Source organism: Periplaneta americana, chromosome 7 (assembly GCF_040183065.1).
Source record: "Periplaneta americana isolate PAMFEO1 chromosome 7, P.americana_PAMFEO1_priV1, whole genome shotgun sequence".
Classification (NCBI taxonomy): Eukaryota; Metazoa; Arthropoda; class Insecta; order Blattodea; family Blattidae; genus Periplaneta; species Periplaneta americana.
Window position 1 is genome coordinate 119,762,127 of NC_091123.1, and position 20,576 is coordinate 119,782,702.

General features: G+C 34.3%; 1 protein-coding gene across 1 annotated transcript in view; it reads left to right on the forward strand.

Moving 5' to 3' along the window:
- Positions 1-20,576, forward strand: part of LOC138703394 (retinal guanylyl cyclase 2) — a 1,174,702-nt gene that overhangs the window by 981,684 nt on the left and 172,442 nt on the right. The window contains exon 13 of the mRNA XM_069831228.1: positions 15,221-15,397. Coding sequence (XP_069687329.1) covers positions 15,221-15,397 — 177 coding nt within the window. The remainder of the gene's footprint in view (positions 1-15,220; positions 15,398-20,576) is intronic.

Here is a 20,576-nt window from a genome sequence, read left to right on the forward strand (position 1 = left end):
ATATTAAGATTAGAGAAAATGAGAACTGAGGATATCAGAAGAAGAATTTATTTTGATAACATAATTATTGAACTGACGGAAATGAAGACGCTTAGATGGTTTGGACACACCAAGAGAATGAATTAGAATAGATGGCGTAGGATAATTCTAGAATGAGTACCACACCAAGCAAGAAGAATAGGACGGCCCAAAAGATGTTGCAGAGATAAGGTTCAAGATGCAGTGAAAGGTAGGTGCTACTGTAAGCAGACTTGAGTTTAGATTGGAGACTGGAAACAGAGAAACAGTATCAAACGTAATAAAATCTGTATAATAATAATAATAATAATAATAATAATAATAATAATAATAATAATAATAATAATAATAATAATAATATTATTATTATTATTATTATATTATTATAATATTGCTATTATTATAATTTTATTATTATTATCTATAATGAATACTCTTAATCTTCTCTTTATTTTTAATTAATAAGTTAGCCGTAATCGTAGGTTAGGCGGTAATGCGTTTCCCTCCTGATCCGGAGCTTCGCTCGGGCGTGGGTTCGATTGTTGCTTGGATTGATTACCTGTTTGGTTACTTTCGAGCTTTTCCCGACTGTAAGGTGAATATCAGGTAATTATTGACGAATTCTCGGCCTCATCATTCCAACACTAATTCCATCTAGCTAAATAACCTAGTAGTTGTTACAGTGTCGTTAAATGAACTACTTAAAATTAAGCAGCTATTCAAACATAATTGCATGACTATGAATAAGCTGTGGTCAAGAAAGTTGCAGAGGAAACGAAGGCCTTGAAACAAAATTTATATATATATATATATATATATATATATATATATATATATATATACAGTATAATAGCGAAACTCTGAATCTGTAGGAGATCGAAACCGTGTTCTGCTCTTGAAAGGTCTTCAGTTGACTGAGTTTGATCTGGAGCATTGTATTAATCTTCTTCCTTTTGCTAATACAAAGTTTAGTTTGTGTCAGCAAATGCAACGGACATCGCTTTAAATCACTCAGAAGTTCCAATTAGATTGTAAATAAGAAGCGGATAGAGAGGACCGTAGCAAATCCCTTGTCCGCATGATATAAATTGCATTACTCTATCGGGAGTCTTTATTGGTCCCACTGGTAGTTCCTTATCTCGCTCTTCTTTTCTTTTCCGTGGAAATGAATTAAACCTAGTTTTCCAAGAAATAACTAGGGATATAAAAGTTGTATTGCAAATAAATGTAGGTATAGTCATAAACGAATACAATCTTCTTAATGGAACAAATCCTTTATTGTGTTGTATACGCGACGGCTAAGGGATGTGAGTTTAAAGTTGCGTGTAAATTACTGTTATGCGTTTAAATATCGTCAAAGGCAGCGATGACAGTTCCGAATTCTTCATAGAATAATTCACAATCTCTATTCCATACAGGATGACTCCGCATATCAGCAAACATAACGCAAAATTCTTTCGCGCTTCGACTGCTGATGCTTTGATTCTTCTGAACAGATGCATGCGACTTGCGAGGTGTGAGGCCCGCCTCGCAGAAATGCGGACTACACGAGAGATAGCGAGTGGTTTCTATAACTGCGATGTGCGAGATCTGCGCATACTCTTCTTTAGTCTGTGTCTTAGTTATTTTTCCAAAGTTCCACACAAATTCCTTTTTCCATTAAAAGCTTCTTTTGCAATTGCTAACCTCCTTTTGACTTCCAGGTAACAGTTCATGTTACTGTTTATACATTCTAAATGTTTGATGCTGTCATCCACTTGTTCCACTATCGCATTTCGAATTCACACGTTTACTTTCTTTTGTTTTCTTCCGATAACCATGTTCTTCGTCTTGTTTGCAATTGAATGGTGTAGACACATCGATTTAGATATGGAGAGGACTAAGTTTCACACTTTAAACGCTTTGTAAAATTTATGATACAATTCTTATTTCAGCTTTAATTTCAAAATTTTAGCTTATAAGTAGTTTTTCTTTAATTGCTAACAATTTAGTATTCAAGACTTAGGCCCTTTCATAAATAACCCATTCAATTATCTTTAGCTCATACTGCTCGCAGTTGTCTTTTATATCCATTAGGATATTCCCTAGTACAGTGTAGGACTCACCTCACTGGCCCTGGCCGGAGGAGACCATCATAGGGGAAGCTGGGAGAGGGGATGTAGTGGAATTGATAAGAGTTGTTGGCAGACTAAAGGTCTGATCATTCAGCTACTGCAGTGGTTAACACATGTACGGTATAGTGATTCGTTAATGTTTTTTTTTTTTTTTATGGAGCTTGTGCTGTAGACGTTCTCAGTCCCGTATAATATCGTCTCCTCTTCTACTATAACGCCATATCATCAGCAATCTTATGTACTTTAGTCTTCTTCCTTCTTCTATCACTCCTCCTATGTTCTGAAAACGTATGGTACTCAGCTAACTATATTTTCATAACGTATTTATTTGTATCTATACGAAGTAGTTACTTAATGACCTACATTTATTTAATTTTACACCATCGGAAGGAGAAGCTTTAGCTGTCCTTAGTAAATGATGATTTATTTATCATAAAAGACTATAACCTATTGCATGTCATAAAAATAGTATTAAAATCGCCATATAATTCAGACGTAGATTTTTGGATATTTCACCGTGTCCTGAAACTCAACTTTCATAACGTTTCGGGATACTTATAGATTCCTTCATCAGGGCTAATATGTACCCCGACTTGAAAAGTCGCCTTCCCTGTTGGACCCTTTATTGTTGGCTGCTTAAAAATTTAGAATCCTTCAGGTTCTACTTAATTTGCCTGTATCTAGTTCCTAAACGTTGGAGTTATTAAATTCATCATCCTGATTGTTCTTCTCAAAATTGTGAATGTCCCATATTAACCGAATCGTCAGAAGTTAAGTATTTAGGCATTACAATCGACCAACACGATGGAATAAACATATTACATATTTATGCAATAGATTACGTAAAACAATTCATATCTTTGTTATACTTCGGTCATATTTACCAGTTAATATTTTACGTCTCATTTATTTAGCTTTATTTCAATCCAGCATGGAATTTTAGGATGGGGAAATACTTGTAATTTTAATCTCACTCCACTAATACTCAGAAAATAATAATTAAAATATGCTTAATAAACCAATTGATTACTCATCCGAGCTTTTGTTCACTGATTTTAATGTTTTGAAAATTAAACAGATTTATTATATTACTTTATTAAACTTCATACATAAAAATCGTAATAAATTGAAATTGTATCATCATAAATATGGAACTAAAAGATCCGATTTTATACGACTAGAGGAACCAAAGTGTTTCACAAGCACAGCTCTTAGCCATGGTAACTACTTTGGTCCAAGATTATATAATAAAATAATTGAAAAATACCCAAATTTGGAAAATTTTAGCATCAGGAATTTCAAAAATAGCGTTAGGAATTTAATTTTTAAAGAATATATATTGATTTAATATGTATATGTATTTGTATGATTTAAATTGTTAAAATTGAAATTGTATTTTTTAAGTTAATTTATTCCTATAATTTTTTTCTTGACCCACTTTGTGTCAAATAATTATTTTGTTTGTGTTAAGTGTGTGTTTAGAACTCCCTGAGCACGAGTTTTTTACTCCTTCAGGGAAGAATTAAGACTGTGTTTTTGTACATGTTATTTTACTAACAATAAAAAAATTAAGTTCCAGCACATAATGGAATACCCAAAAGTCTGCTGCTGAACACAGCCCTCAGGAAGAGGTATTAGTAGTTGAGTCATGCTTCCTAGTTTAGTTGCGTCTTTAAACTCCATCAAAATTAATTTCATATTCCTTTGGTTTATTCGAACAGATCTGTGATCTCTGCTAAGCATATAATTTAGCTGTAAGAAGAATAGCGGGCCATTTCATTTCTTGCTGCTATGATGAGTTAGTTTATTTCAGTAACCAGCAACGAATGAAACACTTAATGAATTACGATGAACAGTTTTATTTTTTCCGCATCTCAGGAAAAGATTGCCCACAACAGCCTATACTATTGAAAATACATGGGATAACACATAAATAACTTACATGTATGATCTTCTGCCACTAACAGTTCATTAAGAGCTTATGGCCAATTGAGGAGTTCTATGTAATAGGGGCCTATGACAGGAAACCATATTTTGAGAAAAAAATAGGACTAAAGAATTCAACTAAGCATAACATTTTATTTATTGCTTTTTTACTTTTTCAACATTATACAAAAAATAATCTTTCATGTTTATTCTATCAAGTGATAAGTAGAAACTAAATTTTTCTTCAGTTTTCATATAGATAGCCTATTAATGTTGAAAGTGATGTTTATATGGGTCCTTTTTAGGAAGAACAGCTAGCAGTTCATGATCCTTTTTTACATAGAAGTGTTACATTGTTATGTTACATACAACTTACAATACAACTTGGGAGTAAACAGAACACAAGAATTATCTTAAATAGATTTTAACAAAATGTAAACATAAATCACTTTATATGAAATTTGAAACATAAATGATTCTTCCTTAACATTAAATGAAGTTAATCATTCAGATTTAGTTCATCACTAGCTCCTTGTGCATTTTCACTTCTGGTTTGCAGGAAAACTTCTTCGTACCAAGCAACATAATTTGGTTCCAGGAATTTAAATAAACTGCGCACATCTTTATCTTTTGCTGAGTTCAGTTGCACAGGGAGGCTTCCTAATAACCTAGTCACAATATTCATGTCAGTCATTTTTCTTCAAGTATTTCTTGTTTAAATCTTCTTGTTTTGTTACTTTACACTTTTCAAAACATTTATTTTGACAGCATTGTGCAACTGTTTGCTAGAAATATTTTCACCAGTAACAGATGTATAACTTTCGCCAGAATTCCTTTTAAACTTTTTCGCAGCACGATCTCTTCTTGACTGTCCCTTGCGTTTCTTAGTTCCATCACTAATAACTATCTCAGATATCTTCAAATAACATAATCAATAATATAACTGGAGTTCATACTCGTAATGATATTTCTCTCTTACAACAACTGATTTCAAAATAATTGTCACACATTCATAAATCGAGATATCGCATTAAAACTTTACAGATGTAACAATGTAACTATAGACACCCAGAAAATGCAGTCTCCCTAAAAAGGGTTCATGACGGTATGGGTCCGTATTACATAGAATTCCTCAATTGTACGTAATTAATTGAACATTATGTTAATAATTTACGACCAAAATGATGCCCAGCTTTAACTGGTACCTAATACACTCCAAACATTGTCAGATATTCTTACCAACAATCGTTATGCTACAAGCGTTTTCTACAAAAGTGCAGGACAAATGCATGTGTGTGTGTGTGTGTGTGTCCAAATACTTGGTTGCTAGGGAAACTTGGACAGCAGATGAGCGATAATTTCAGTAGGCCTATCGTTTGTTTCGACGCATACTATATTTTTGAGGTAGTTGCAGGTTTCTATGCATTTATTTTGTAGGAAATGCTGCTAGTTTGTTTCATTAACATTATTTCTTGAATTATAGAAAAAAATAACATTTCCAAAATTTCTAAAACAAAAAATTAAAAATTAGATATTTCATAAAATGAATGCATAGAAATGTTCTCTATGTCTTGTGAATGTAACCAAAAGAAAGGAAGCTTAAAAATTGAGATCTTCTACTAAAATATTGAGTTTGAAAATATTTCTAAAAAAATATAAAACCAAAAAAAAAACATTTGGGAGTTCAGAATTTGAATTTTGTTAGTATTTTATATAGTAAACATGTTTTCAAAATTGGTCGAAAAAAATTATTAGGAAGAAAGTTGTCATTTTGAGTGAAGTGTCCCCTTAAGAGAAAATTGTATTTTTGCATCCTTTATATCGATAAAGTTTCTAGATACGCACTCTGTCTGTATACAGCCTTTTGGCTGATGTGTTGCTTTATTTGCACTATCCGCAGTTAATTTATGTAGGAAATATGAACATGGAATAAAATAATATTTACTGCAAAAGTAATATAAGATTGTTAGAAGTTTTTATGTCAGAGTTGCACGCAATATCGACTCTCTTCCAACTGATGTATCTCTTTAATGTTATCTGCAATAATATTTTCAAAATATATAGCTAGCGTCGTATTGTGATTTTTTCATTCTCCACTTTTATCATATGCATATAAATGTGCAATTCTGTCACTGCTGCTTTCCTTTCACGTATAGTGATGAGGTTTCAAATATTTAAATCCCTAGCTTTATATACGCCACAACACATCCTGTACAGTTTTATAAAAACTATAAAATCGAACAGATGAAAAGTGCTTTATTCAAAAGAGTGGTTTGTGGTATAATGAATGCAGCATGTTGTATAAAAAAATAGAAATGAACTATATTTGAAATTCTATATTGACGTGTTTTAAACGGTTACTTAAATGGGAAAATCCTGCAGCTCACCTACATATACGTGTGAATGTGCGTTCATTGTATAAGAATAAATATATTCATATGTATAGCGTTCTGGGTAGTTCAGAGTTGTAGTTCCGTTATGGATCCAGGTTTACGGCTTGAAACCTGGCCAACTTGATATATATATTTAAGAGCAATATGCATTCTTAACATGGTTTTCCTCGAAAGATAAGTACAATTTGGAGACGCAAGTGTAGGATTATTTAAAATTCAAGGAATATCTGAAAATAATTGAAATAATGGACTTAAATTAATAAAAAAAAATTTGACATAAATTATCTTTCTATCAAAGAAAATAAAACCATAATTATTATTCCATTCTCATTATCTGAAAAATGTAACAAACCTCCTACATCTATATTAAGTAGTAAATTACATAATTCTAATTGTTGCCTTATACAGGGACATCATTTTATTTTTACTTCAATTTTTATTGTACCCGAGTTTTTTAATGTACTTCACTCTCACCCCCTCTACTAGTAAACTTCCAACCGTTCTCCACACAGAACCAAGGCCACGTATGCGGTCATAGTAAGCAGTACTGAGTAAGTGAGTATAGTAAGTTCCAGAAATATATTCGCGTTTTCCAGTGACGAAAGAACTTTCAATATTGAATCATATTTTCGCACAGGTACTCTCATCCGTTTGCTTACGTCGCATCCCGGATTTCCCCACCTGCTCCTATTCGCCTCTCTGTGAACACTAGTGACTAGGCTGTCTTAGTTCTTTTCCGAAAACATTAATTTCTGTTAGGAATTGGACGTTTAAGTAATATTATACAACTGTTTAAAATAACTTAAATAAAAGAGCCTCGTTAAGTAATTAACTGTCACGTGATTTGCCCTCTTTCTATGACCCTGCTATTGACCACTTAGACGGACAGTATCTTTTCGGATCGGGCAGAAGTGAAAATTCAATTTACAGTACGTAAGATACTCTTTTATAGAGTAGGTACAGAATTATTTCAACATGAGTTACTAGTACGAATGCCGAAACTGGTAATTGGAACTGGTACAATAGTCTATAGTGCGATAATATGCACAAAAGAACTGAAGTCTCTATCGAAATGAACGGCCACCATTTTAAAAAATGTACTTAAATATCCATATTATGATTATTTTTCAATTTAACTTCATCCTCTATATTGTACGCTAATGTGCTGTAGACAGTATAATATACACTGCATAATGAATACGTCCGAATCTATAGCTCAATTCGTGAGTAAAACACTTATTGTTAATACAGTACTGTATTTTGTTTAAACAAAAACCTAATGAAAATTATCAAACTCAAAATCGCAATATTTTCTAGTTTACGTAAATGGATGAACCTAATAAAGTGATCTGTTTGTATTTTACGCCAGTATCATCGAACCCCAGTCGTGGAAGGGGTGACAAACTGTGTTTACCGTTGTGAACCTTAAATCCAAAGGAATAGCCAGGTTAATATTAAAAAGTTAGTAAAAATAAAATGATGTCCCTGTACAATGTAAATGTCCTCTGAAGACATAATTTTCGAAAATCATTTAAAATGAAACCAACACAAATACTTTTTTAATAAATTACGTAAAATAATATATTATTTTGTTTTATAGAGGAATTACTTGTCAATAAGTTTATTACGCACAATATACTTAACTTCATTTCAATCACTAATTATATTTATGGAACTAGCCGTACCCGTGCGCTCCGCTGCACCCGTTAGAAATAAATATAAAGTAATTACATAATTAAAATAGGACGTTTGATCCAGGGAACATTCGTGTTTGATAGAAGGGTAAATCGTTTAATATGTTACTTAATTTAAATTGCATCCAAATAATTAAAATGCGATCATTTTGGTCCAGAGACACTCATTTGGTGCAATGACAATTCCTTTAACATGTTTCTTAATTTTTATTGCATGCAACAAGCTCTTAAGTTCAACAGAAAACAAGTTCGACATCCTATAATTCGACTGCTTACGTAGGAGAATTAGACACGACCCTATACGGGCACTAAGAAATGGGTTTGCCATTGAATGGGAATTGGTTCTGTGTCTTGTAGTGATACTTTTGTTAAAGGAGAGCAGAATATTTTATTGATTAGGACATCCATATTTAATAACTGATTTTAAATTAATGAACTCTTCTTTTTCTATTTGAGAACTGTGTGTTTGCGAGACGGAACTGTAGAAACCCACTGTGGTACTAGAAGCGCATACACAAGTCTCGGGACGGGCAGGAAATGCAAGTACAATACTGTATTCGTTGAAGGATAACCAATAAGAATTTGTATTCATTTCACCTGCCACACCCACTACCCTTATTGGACTGAACTTTCACTTCTGTTCAGTCGAACTTAGGAGAGTCCACTCTACTTAATCTTGTAGTCTCCTCAGACAAAGTACGGTCCGTAATTATGACAAATTTCAGAGTCCATACCTTAATCCATTTAAAGGGCAAAAATAAAATTCATTCAGTCATTTATTACATAAATCATAAAAGCAATTCACTTAAATTGACTGAGCATACTGGGCATTAAATCATTGACTTTCCCAAAACACGCTATGAAATATTTCATGTAAAACAATTTTTATCTCCAAAAGAAAGCAAAAAGGAACAAAACTCTACTACACTTTTTTGCTCGAAGTATCTCACTATGTATTTTAATTAAAAAGTTTCTCCAAACATTTCACCAGGAGTGTATGAAGGCTTGCTAATGATAGTATTGAAGAAATAATTTAACGCTTGGAAAGGAAAGATATTCAACTATCGAGAATATTTCAGGAATATAAATCGAAAAAAAAAAACCTGAAATGACTAGTTTTAATATGGAGGCGGAAAAAACATTCAATGTACAGTTGTCAAAAAAAAAGTGGCCGCACTCGTGAACAGCGAATATTTTCAAAGTCCACTTCGTGTCGCGGCGATGTTAGACGATGCATGTGCTTGTACAAGCAGTTCCGGAACTATGAAAGTGTTCCATATCTGCGCCTCGTAGACCAGCGGTAGAGTGCTTGTTTAATGATTCAAAGGTTGTGGGTTCGGGCCTTCTTCAAGTTTTCAGTTTATTTCTTAATCGTTCTTTAGCGATGTAAATGATATTCAAATTATCATTTATATCCAGTTATCGTTCTTTATGGATATCACGTTATTTATATTTTGTTATCGTTCTTCAGAGATATGAATAAAATTCAAGTCATCATTTGTATTCTGTTATCGTTTTATAACGATGTGAATAATAATAATTATTATTGTATCTCCAATGGGGGTTAGCCCTATTTTACATATGTATGTTAGGGCTATAGTTTTATACACAAAAAAGATAAGCATAAAGAGAAATGGAAAAGAAAATTAAATTAGCTTACGCGATGTAAACAAAACATAAACAATCCGTAAATTAGACATTGTGATTGCAAAACAAATATAAGTTATTAATTTGAAACATACAAAAACATTAACAACACACATACGTAACACTTCTATAACACATATATGCAGATTTCCGTACCATACATCATAAATTAATACACAATAGTGACACAAAAGACAATTAAACTATAATTACGACATTGCGACGACATCAAGTATCCCATAACAAATCAAGCATCCGTTGCAACACATACACTTCAACATACTTAGTAACCACATTTTTAAAAGTTACAAATTTGGCTCCAAGAAGAATAAATAGGACACTGTTACTAATTACTATTCTTCTACAATTTCTTAAATACATCTGTAATAAATCTGTGAAATTCCGATATGAATAATATTCACGGTTTTTATATTGTTATCGTTCTTTATCGATATAAATAATATCCAAGTTATCATTTATATTCTGTTTTCCTTCATTAGCATTATAAAATAATATTCAAGTTATTTATATTGTTATTGTTCTTTCGCAATATAAATAATCTGTATTTTATGTAAGTAATTATTATAACATAAATAACTATCTTCCTTTTTAATATAGGTTATTTTATTTAAATAATTAAATACGTATTATATAATATCTTATATTAATTAAACAAACCGATATTTATCATTTATATTCTGTTATCGCTCTTTAGTGATACTGTATAAATAATATTCAAGTTATTTGTATTGTAATCGTTCTTTAGCGATATAAATAACATAAATTTAATATTAGGTTTGGAAAAATCCAGTTGCATAATACTGCTATTAGTTTTTCTTTTTGTATTATTACATTATACTATCTTGAACCACAATAAAATGAAAAGGAGTAACGAGGAATTGAACCTGAGACGTTGACATCTAAATTCCGACGTTCGTCCGCTGAGCTACGAGGGCAAAAATGTGGAAACATTTTCGGAAAAATTAGCCCAATCACACTCTAAGATTTTCTGATGATTCGTAGAAGCTAGTCCAGGATGCGGGGGGCAAAGGCTAATTGAGATTTCCCGGTCTCTGATCGGGTCAAACATCCTGATAGAATTAATATTTAACCCTTGCCGTGACTTTCGGTGAAGTCCGGAGGGCCCAATTAGTCAAATCCACTCTCCTCATCTCCACGCTTGAGCCCCCTGGAATTTGATAAGATGCGAAAGAGATAGTGGTGTGCGGAAAGCAACGGGATGTTACCGCATTTAGGCCTATCCTTCCCAAGAAAAACTGCAAACGTGAACAAAGGAAGCTTTTAATAGAAGAAGAAGAAGAAGAAGAAGAAGAAGAAGAAGAAGAAGAAGAAGAAGAAGAAGAAGAAGGATCTTCTGCGGACCTCTGGAAAAAGAACTAAGGAAGAGATTAGTGAAGTGCTTTGTGTGGAGTGTGGCATTGTATGGGGAAGGAACATGGACATTACGACGAAATGAAGAGAAACGAATTGAAGCATTTGAAATGTGGTTGTGGAGAAGAACGGTGCGTGTGAAGTGGACAGACAGAATAAGAAATAAAATTGTGTTTGAAAAAGTGAGTGAAGAAAGAATGATGCTGAAACTGATTAGAAAGAGTAAAAAGAATTGGTTGGGTCTCTGGTTGAAAAGAATCATAGACGACATTAGGATATGTGGATCATATGCGGAGACTAAGAGGAAGGCAGAAAGTAGGAAAGATTGGAGATTGCTGAGCTTGCAATGAAAGACCTGCCCATGGACAGAACACTTATGTATGTATGTTCAGAATGCCTGGAATATCGTGTCTAAGAACAATCGCTATTTGCAAAGACTAGTCGATTCCATGCCCACTCGACCGCAAGATGATCGAGATAAGAGGAAGATAGACTAAATATTGAATTGTGGCTTTTTGTTTTGTTTTCTGAACGCTTAATTGTTTGAATGTTTTAACGCCGACTCCAGTAAATTTGTTTTGTTTCTGCCACGAAAGATATTTTTATTGAGAATAAAATCTTTTTCCTTTCCATTTGCAGCCACAATATCATAATGATAAAGTCATGGCATAATATATTAATGAACCTGATGTTAATTACTAAAATAATCGTAAAAGAGAAAGGAGCCATTATATATAGTTCGTCTCTCTCAAAAACAGAACAAAAAAGAACATAAAAAAGCAACAGGTTGTAGTCGAACGCAGGACATCATGAATAAGAGGCCTGTACGCTACCATTACGCAATCGAATAACACACAGAATACTCCAATTATAACTGTAGATATCAGGCAACGTGGTCCAACAACATGTAACATCGCCTGTCTCCGAATTGTAGCGAAGATACCCGAAGGGAACTTTGTTTCAGGAGAGCGGCCACTTTTTCTTTTGACAGCTGTACAAAAGTGAATGGCGATAATTATAATTATTACGAATATATTTCGCAATTGTAATCATTTTTAGCTTCATCTATCATTTGTGTTTTGAGAACGTGTTGTTTTTGTTGTTTTTTTAGAAGTATGATTTATAAATTTTATTATATTGTGAATACCATTCGGAATATTTCTATCAGTACTAAGATCAATTATTTCTATTTGCTTGCTCTTCTTTTCCAAAACAAGTTTCTACTTCTTCTGTGTCTTCTGCCGTCCACTTTACTTCTGCATTAAATAGCATATGGTGTGGGTTAGTGTTGCATTCTTTCCATAAGTTCTTTAAATTTTCTCTCATTATTTTCAATGCCTTCAACTACAGTACATTTCTGGTCCGCAAAATAGTTATAATTTTCTCAGTTCCTACTTTACCTCTCAAGTAAACGTAAATTAAACTTAAAAGAGTGTAGTACGTGCCACTTCTAATTTATTAATGTAAATTTTCCTTAAAAACCTTTATTCTCTTTAATTTTCCGATTCAACCAGCAAATACCTGAGTACTCACACAAACCCTTCATTTTGCAGTCTTACAAGTTCTAATATGTAACTTGTTATTTTAGCAAAGGAAGAATAACTTGTCATCTCTCCCTTTATCCCTCAGTTCAGCACGGAAGAGTTCTATTAAACATTCTTAATTGCTACAATAAACATTGGAACTGCCACGAGGATTCAGTATTAGCATGCTGGCCCTAGAAGCCAGGGAACCCAGACGATCCATTTTGAATTTATAATTAGCGTTGGACAAGCTCGTGTCCAGACAAACACAGGGGTTTTCAATAAAAAAAAAACATAATTATTCGTTACCAGTGTAATATTGATCCACCGACTTCGGTGCACTCTGGATAGTCTCTGACGAACTAAGTGGTGAACTCTCTTCAGTATTAGAGATATCTATGCGCCACGCTCGTAGAATCGGGGCGAATAATGGCAAGTTAAGGGCCCTACCATTGCAGAAAAGAAACGATAAATTTTGGAATAGAATTATAATGATTTCAGTGTTAATATTTTAGATATCGTACGTATTTTATTAATTTACCAGAGCTTCCTCAAATTAGAGGCTGCCATTAGACAAAGAATACAAAGCGAAAAAGAACAAATAGACAATGAAAGATAACAGAGAAAGAAAAATGACAAATAAGTAAACAAACAAACAACCAATGACAGTTAACAGAATAAGAAAAGTTACAAACAAGTAAAGAAGCAATGAAAGCTAATAAGAAAAAGAAAAAAGATAATGGTGCGTCAGTTTTTCATTACATTGAATTAGAGTCCATATGGGTGGTTCCGTAAGAGTTTGACTGACTCTAATTATGAGGAGGGCCAGTTCATTTATAAAAGATTTGTGCAGTTCTAGGGTCTTACATAATTGAGAAGAGAAGATAGGTATCGTTCCTCTTGCTCCAAACATCAATCCCGTGACCTAATATCGTGAAGTTGGTATTTATCTTCATAATACGGGATGGTTGGAACGTAGATTGCTCGTTTCTCCTCGTGTACGTCTTCAGACTGTCCTTTATATGTTTCAAACCTGATGGTGGGGTCAATGATCATACCCTGAGACAGAGATTCACTAATGGCGATCATGTCAATTCGTCTGTTACTGCCATTGTCGGCAGTTCCGTGGACTTCTTCATAGATGGTGTAGTTTAATCTTCTAAGGGCATCGGCCAATTTAGTTCTAATTGTACGGTGCCTATGTATACGCAATGTTTCGCCATAAGGGCAGGCTCCCAGGGCATGTCCAAGGGTTTCTATCTCACTGAGGCATCGCCTGCAGTGGTTGTCCTGAGACCAAACGGGTATATGGCTCTTACAGCACTTACATTGGCAGTCATTTTGATGGCCTCCTTCCATTCATCGCTGGTCATTCCATCGAGCTTACCTAATATATTTTACCGTAATGATACGCATACGAATTTTAATTAAAAATATCACTCTAAATGCAGGTCCACTGCCATCAATACGCTAAAGACCCCTCTGTACTTCGGATAAAAATAAAATGTGTCTGAAAACTAAAACAATTACAGTCTTACAAGAAATGTTATTTAATAAAATGCAATAGTAATATGAATATGAATATGATTGAAATACACATACTGTGGAGTCACTCGGTTGGAATCTTCTGCTATGGAAACTTCTAATTTGGAAAGCTAGCTGACTCCGCTCACTACAGGGACACTACTCAAAACGACACTGATAAGGCGATCACTTTGCTCATGCTCGACGTAAACCTCAAAATATCCAGTAAAGAAGAAGAAAGAAATTCATTTTCACTTATACATGAAAATACAAACATTTATAAGAATTATTTTAGCATCTAAATATATACACATACAAAATATAAGAAGAATTTTTTTAATAACACATAGAAATATAGGAGTGAATATTATTACAGTGGCAACTTCTCTAAATAAAATAATTGTTTTAACATTAACGACAAAAATATATTTAATCTTAGAATGTAGGCTTTCACGGCCGGCGTCGATAGGATGGGTATTTTCCGGGCTAGAGGGCCGTGGTCTGTGGGCGTTACAACCAAACGTTTCGTCGACTACTCCGGTGGACAGTCAGTCAGTAGTAGGTTATTTTACGACGCTTTATGAACATCTTAGGTTATTTAGCGTCTGAATGAGATGAAGGTGATAATGCCGGTGAAATGAGTCCGGGGTTCAACACCGAAAGTTACTCAGCATTTGCTCAAATTGGGCTGAGGGAAAACCCCGGAAAAAACCTTAACCAGGTAACTTGCCCCGACCGGAAATCGAACCCGGGCCACCTGGTTTCGCGGCTAGACGCGCTAACCGTTACTCCACAGGTGTGGACACTCCGGTGGACATCTTCAGTGGCGTGGTACACGTGTGCGGAGAGATCTGCAGATCTATGGCTCTGAACCCTTCAAATATTGTCTGAAACTATCTCATTCACAAAACAGACAAATATGAAGAATTTTTATACAATTAACTACTACGCTTCTGTCGTTCAGTTGGTCATGTTAATGTTGTTTTCAGCTTCATGGACTGCGACACGAGAACCTGAATGTCCTGATCGGATGCCTGACTGATCCCAACCGACCGGCTCTGGTGCTGGAGTGGTGCAGTCGGGGTTCGCTCGAGGACGTGCTCGTGCAGGACGAGATCAAGCTGGACTGGTCCTTCCGTTTGTCCCTGCTGACAGACCTCGTCAGGGTAAGTACATAACTTTATTAACAAAGCAACTTTTAAAAAACCATTTAAAGTAATTTGTATTCTATGCTGTATATTAGTTTAGCACTCCCATTTTAACCATTACTGTCGTATGTCCAGCATGTTGATGTCGTGTGTGTTTCTACTACTGCACACCAGTTATACTTCTGACACTAACATCATTATTTCATACTATAACTTATGTCGAATGGCTTGTACAACGGTTTGCTACTGCGTTCGACTCCCGGCAATAACCATACTCAAACCCAGCCAAGTTCAACCGTAACTCGAACGTGTGAGTGGCATTTGAGCTATGAGCATCCCCACTTCATTGACTTGAGGGGAAAGGACTTGCCAGCTGTCCGTCTCTTAATATGACATTCACGTTAGTTCATTCGCAAGGCGGCGGCCTTGTGAGTTATTGTAATTTTCAATGGCGTATCCAAAGACGTACAGATATTTATTTCACGAATCATGGGAATTTCAATATTTTTGTGTCAAAGAGAACGACCAAGTAAAGTGTCTCATTTGTTCCCTACAAAATTCTACTACAATTAAATATCTTAACAAAGAATTCTGGGAACTACTTAAATCACTCCTCTGTGATATATTTACACAGTTCCGAGTGTTTGCAACAAATGTAATTACAGTCTTTGTATCTACATACATTTGCGAGCAAACCTTTTCCAAAATTAATTAAATTAAAAGCCAGTATAGAAATAGGCATTGGCGGCTCCTGCATATTTCTTAAGATGAGGAAAGAAGTTAACAGCGCAAAATGACACCTTCTTGAGAGAAACATGCTACAAATTAGCCTACATGCATACATGTAAGACCAGATAGTGTTGGGGTTGGCCTTCCTCCCTTTTGTATAGCAATAATCTGTTTTTGTGAACTGAGTTTCCTAAATTGTCCAAAATATAATATGTTTTCACTTCCATTCATTGTTGAATAATTGCACAAATTAACAATTAGAAGGAAATTCACAACCTCGCAGCATTTTTCACGCACACTACAGCATCACACGTGTTAGAAGAGACTGGCTACTAACACGTAACCGGAACCGTTTTACGGAAATGGGAATGAGAAATAATCTGAGGAAAGCGAGAAAACTGCACCCACCCACGTGGTCTGTGTTGTCACATGTACATTTTACAAGTTCAGTATCACATGCTTTTGAAGAATGTCAATTCTTGTAAAGTCATACTACCATTATTGTTCAAAGCTGCCGGTGGCCGATTAATTTTTTTATGTTAAAAATAATGTAGTTTGCAGTACTTTCAATTTCAAAGATATTGTGCAAAACTGACAACTTGGCTGTTGTCCTGCCTAGTAGACAATGAATGGAAGTAAATTTCAGGGGCCAAAAAGATCTGCGATACTAATGTAGAACTACTTCCTCTTTGTTTTATATAAATCCAACTTCAACTTTCAGATATGCTCGAAAGTTTCAAACTATGAATAGTAGCTTTTATAAAGTGCAATGAATAATATATTTTGATCTATTATAAAAAAATATATAGTGTCCTTCATAGCTTTGCATTAAAACTGTTTTCATTGTGTCTCCTCCTAGATGTGTTATAGTCTGAGTGAATGAAGCATCGTTAGATGGCAGCGGTAGCGAGCTTGCTGCGAGCTCAATCGGTTTCTATTTCCCGCCCATGCGCTAATTCAGAGGAGGATCTCCTCCTTATCCGTTCATTTACTTGCTTTAAAACTCTGCTTCTTTCTTTGGCCGCTAGCGCGCTGTTTTCTATGTGTATTAACTGCAATAAAGGAGGAATGGATCGACTTTCCTCCACACAAACAATCTCGCATCCTTCTCACAGTTTTCTAATAGCACATGAGTGCGCGTCGTTAAAAACTCTATCAACCGAGGTTTCCTGATAGCTGTGAACTTAAAAATTATCGGATCTTCCTCGAATTTCAAAGCATATATTTCATTTACTTTCAAAAGAAGAAAAATGTGAGGAGGACGTTCCGCCCTTCCCTCCCCCGAGAAACCGCCACTGGAAATAGGATACGAGACGATCATTTGATATATCTTCTAAGACTTTGTACGTCATCATTTGTGCAAAGTATATAAACTTGTTAAAAGTAAGAGTTGCCTGAAAAGTCACTAAGAGAAATGTGGAGTACAAACGGCACGAAATCTACAATGTTCAGCGTTCATATTAAGATAATTGCATTAAATCTCGTTAAAGAATATCATAGTGCATTCAAGCCACCACTGAAACTCAGCAGACATATCCCATGTTTGTAAACACAGAGTACACGATAACAACAGAACGTCGCAGCTGGTGGAAGTATAAACCCACCCTCTCCTCTTTCAACTATGGTTGCGCATCCCTGTGTCAAACCCATCAGGATTTTTGACACCACCATTATCTCTCATAATTAAAGGTAGGAATTTATATCACAACATGTGAGGATGTTAGGTTAGTTGTGCTTAGATTGTCGTTACGTCATGAAAGACGTGAAGCCTGAGGTATGGTCAGATTACAACTGAAATGTGTTTTGTATCGCAGCAATTGAATGAGGATACATTGTTCGAGCGTAGGGTTCAGCGTTGTGCTCCGGCAATTAGTTTGTTTACATTACACTGCGATTCGTTGATTGGTTAACCATAAAAAGCTTCAACCTCATTCTGCTTATACCACGGCAGAGTTCCTTAACAGGTACCCATGCACCTGCATTACTAGCTATGCTCACTCTCTCTTTCAAAAACAAACACAGTGCATACCTAACCTTGTAGGCTCTGTAGGTAAATTCCTATCTTTATTCATAATGAAATACACTGACTGTACTTTGTTTTCACTTATCTTAATATTGTATTTGTTTAGTTAATTTCATTCATCATACTTAATTTAACTAATCACTTATTTTATTTATTATGCTTCTATCACTCATATTTGTCTTATTATGCTTGTTCTATTCACGATACAGAGAAAAATTATTTTGATTACTTGATTTGAAGTAATTTAAGATTCATGACTATTGAAACTGGTGCTTCTTTACTATAGGGTTTCCACGTTAAAATACAAATGTATTTACATTTTTGGGTTGTAATCAAGTCATACATATGTATCGTATACGAAAAAAATGTGAAGTTCCGACGTCAATTTCATACCGAAAATAAGGGTCGAATGTTGCTGTGAAAGTGGTTGCCGGCAGAGAGGTGCGAACTGGCATCTCTTTTCCTTGCGTTTCCTTACTGATTCACAGAGAAAAGGCAAGTTTTCGTAATGTAGAATCAGTGACAAGCTAGATTAGTTTAGGCTTTTGGTATGTTTTGGAAGAAAGAGCGAATTCTTAGACAATTGTGAGTATATATCGACGGCGCAGTTCAAAAGGGAAACATCTCAAAATTTTAAAGTTTTGAGAAACTTAATTTTAAAGGTTCATGTTGCTGTGAAAAATCCAATTAACACACTCTAATTTGAAACTTATAGTAATAACATTGTTAACAGAATTTGGAGTAATTTAAAAAATCCTTCGATTTTTCACAGAAATATAAAACTGTGTCATTACTTTTTGGTATTCTTTTACTTAAGGGGTTAGGTACAGCTTACAGCAGTAAAATTTTGGAAATATTCAACATTTTTTTCCTCCATTACTGTATCTTGTACAATAATGAAAATTAGTACGTGTAAAACACTGTCCTTCTGCTATATGAAAAAAAAATATTTTTACGACTTAAAAATATATTTACATTTTCTTTTTCAAAATTCATTTCACTGTACAGTGATGAAGCTTTTCCCACTAAAAAGCTATCCAACATTCTGCCATGAAATTTTTTGTGTGTATTTATGCTTGTCATATCTACAATATGATGCAAGATCACTTCTCTACCTTTAATAGATTGTCTGATAAAAAATAAATTCATTTTAAAAATGGTCAAATATCATTTCTTTCTTCTAACACAAAATAAAAAAAAATATTATTTATTGCGGACTGTAGTTGAAAGAGCATGATATTGTAAATATGAGTTTCAGCAATAAAATAGAAGAGAGACAACATGAAAAAGTTAACAAGTTTATGAGTTATGAGGGAAACGCTTCATCACTGCACAATAAACTGCCACAATTTGGAATTTTGAAAAAAAAAAAAAAATATATATATATATATAATTTTTTTAAATTCGTAAAAATACTTTTTTCACATAACTGAAAGATAGTGTTTTACACATACCAATTTTCATTATTGTACACGATACGGTAATGAAGGAAAAAATGTTGAATATTTCCAAAAATTTTACTGCTGTAAGCTATACCTAAACCTTAACTATTATCTGTGTATTTTGAACTGGTGGATCAAGGTCACGTACAAAGGTACAAACCACGCACGAATCACTGAACTGAAAACTGTGAACTGAAGCACTGGTAATTCCGGCTGTCCCAGCTGACTTTAGTCGATGAGAATGGTCCAGGATTAGAGTAAGCACATGTGGAAAATGCAGTCCATTGCTTGACCTTGAGCCGCCAGTTCGAAATGCACAGATAATAAGTGAAACATTAATCGATTCGTTTAATCAATTCCTACATTATATTTGTTGCATTTCTTCCGTTTTTGTTTTCTTAAATATTTCGTTTTTTTTTATATTTTATTGTAGCATTTTCTTATCTCTTTTTGTTCTTCGGTCATTTTCCTTATCCTTCAACGGTGAAGGATTATATGTGTATTGAATCGTAAAAATCTTTCACCATATTCTGTTCTGAAACAGTCAAAATTTCGTCCCCACCCTCCTCAGCTTTCGGCAAAACCATTATACTAGCATTTGACGAGAAGTAAGATGACGATTATAATGAGAAATGGATTGAAACATGTCTCAGTCCATTATAATGAAGCACTCACCATAAGGATTCCCGGGGAGGTACAAATGAGAATAGTATCTGCCTCGACAGCATATGAACGTGGATCCCACGATTGAATGCTCACTAATCTAGCTGAGAAGCACTCTGCCTCTAATTACACCTCAAGCAGCATCATTGTATAATTAACAAGGACTGCCCAATCAGATTATGTGGAAGACGGACTGAAGCTCTTAAGAAGCATCAAATATACACATCCGGAACTCTACATCAAGAGAAATCAATTATGACAGCCTTACGCCTATATTATCTCTATTATCTCAAGATGGTCCGAAATTGTAGTCTAAGCGAACACGATTAACAACTCAGTA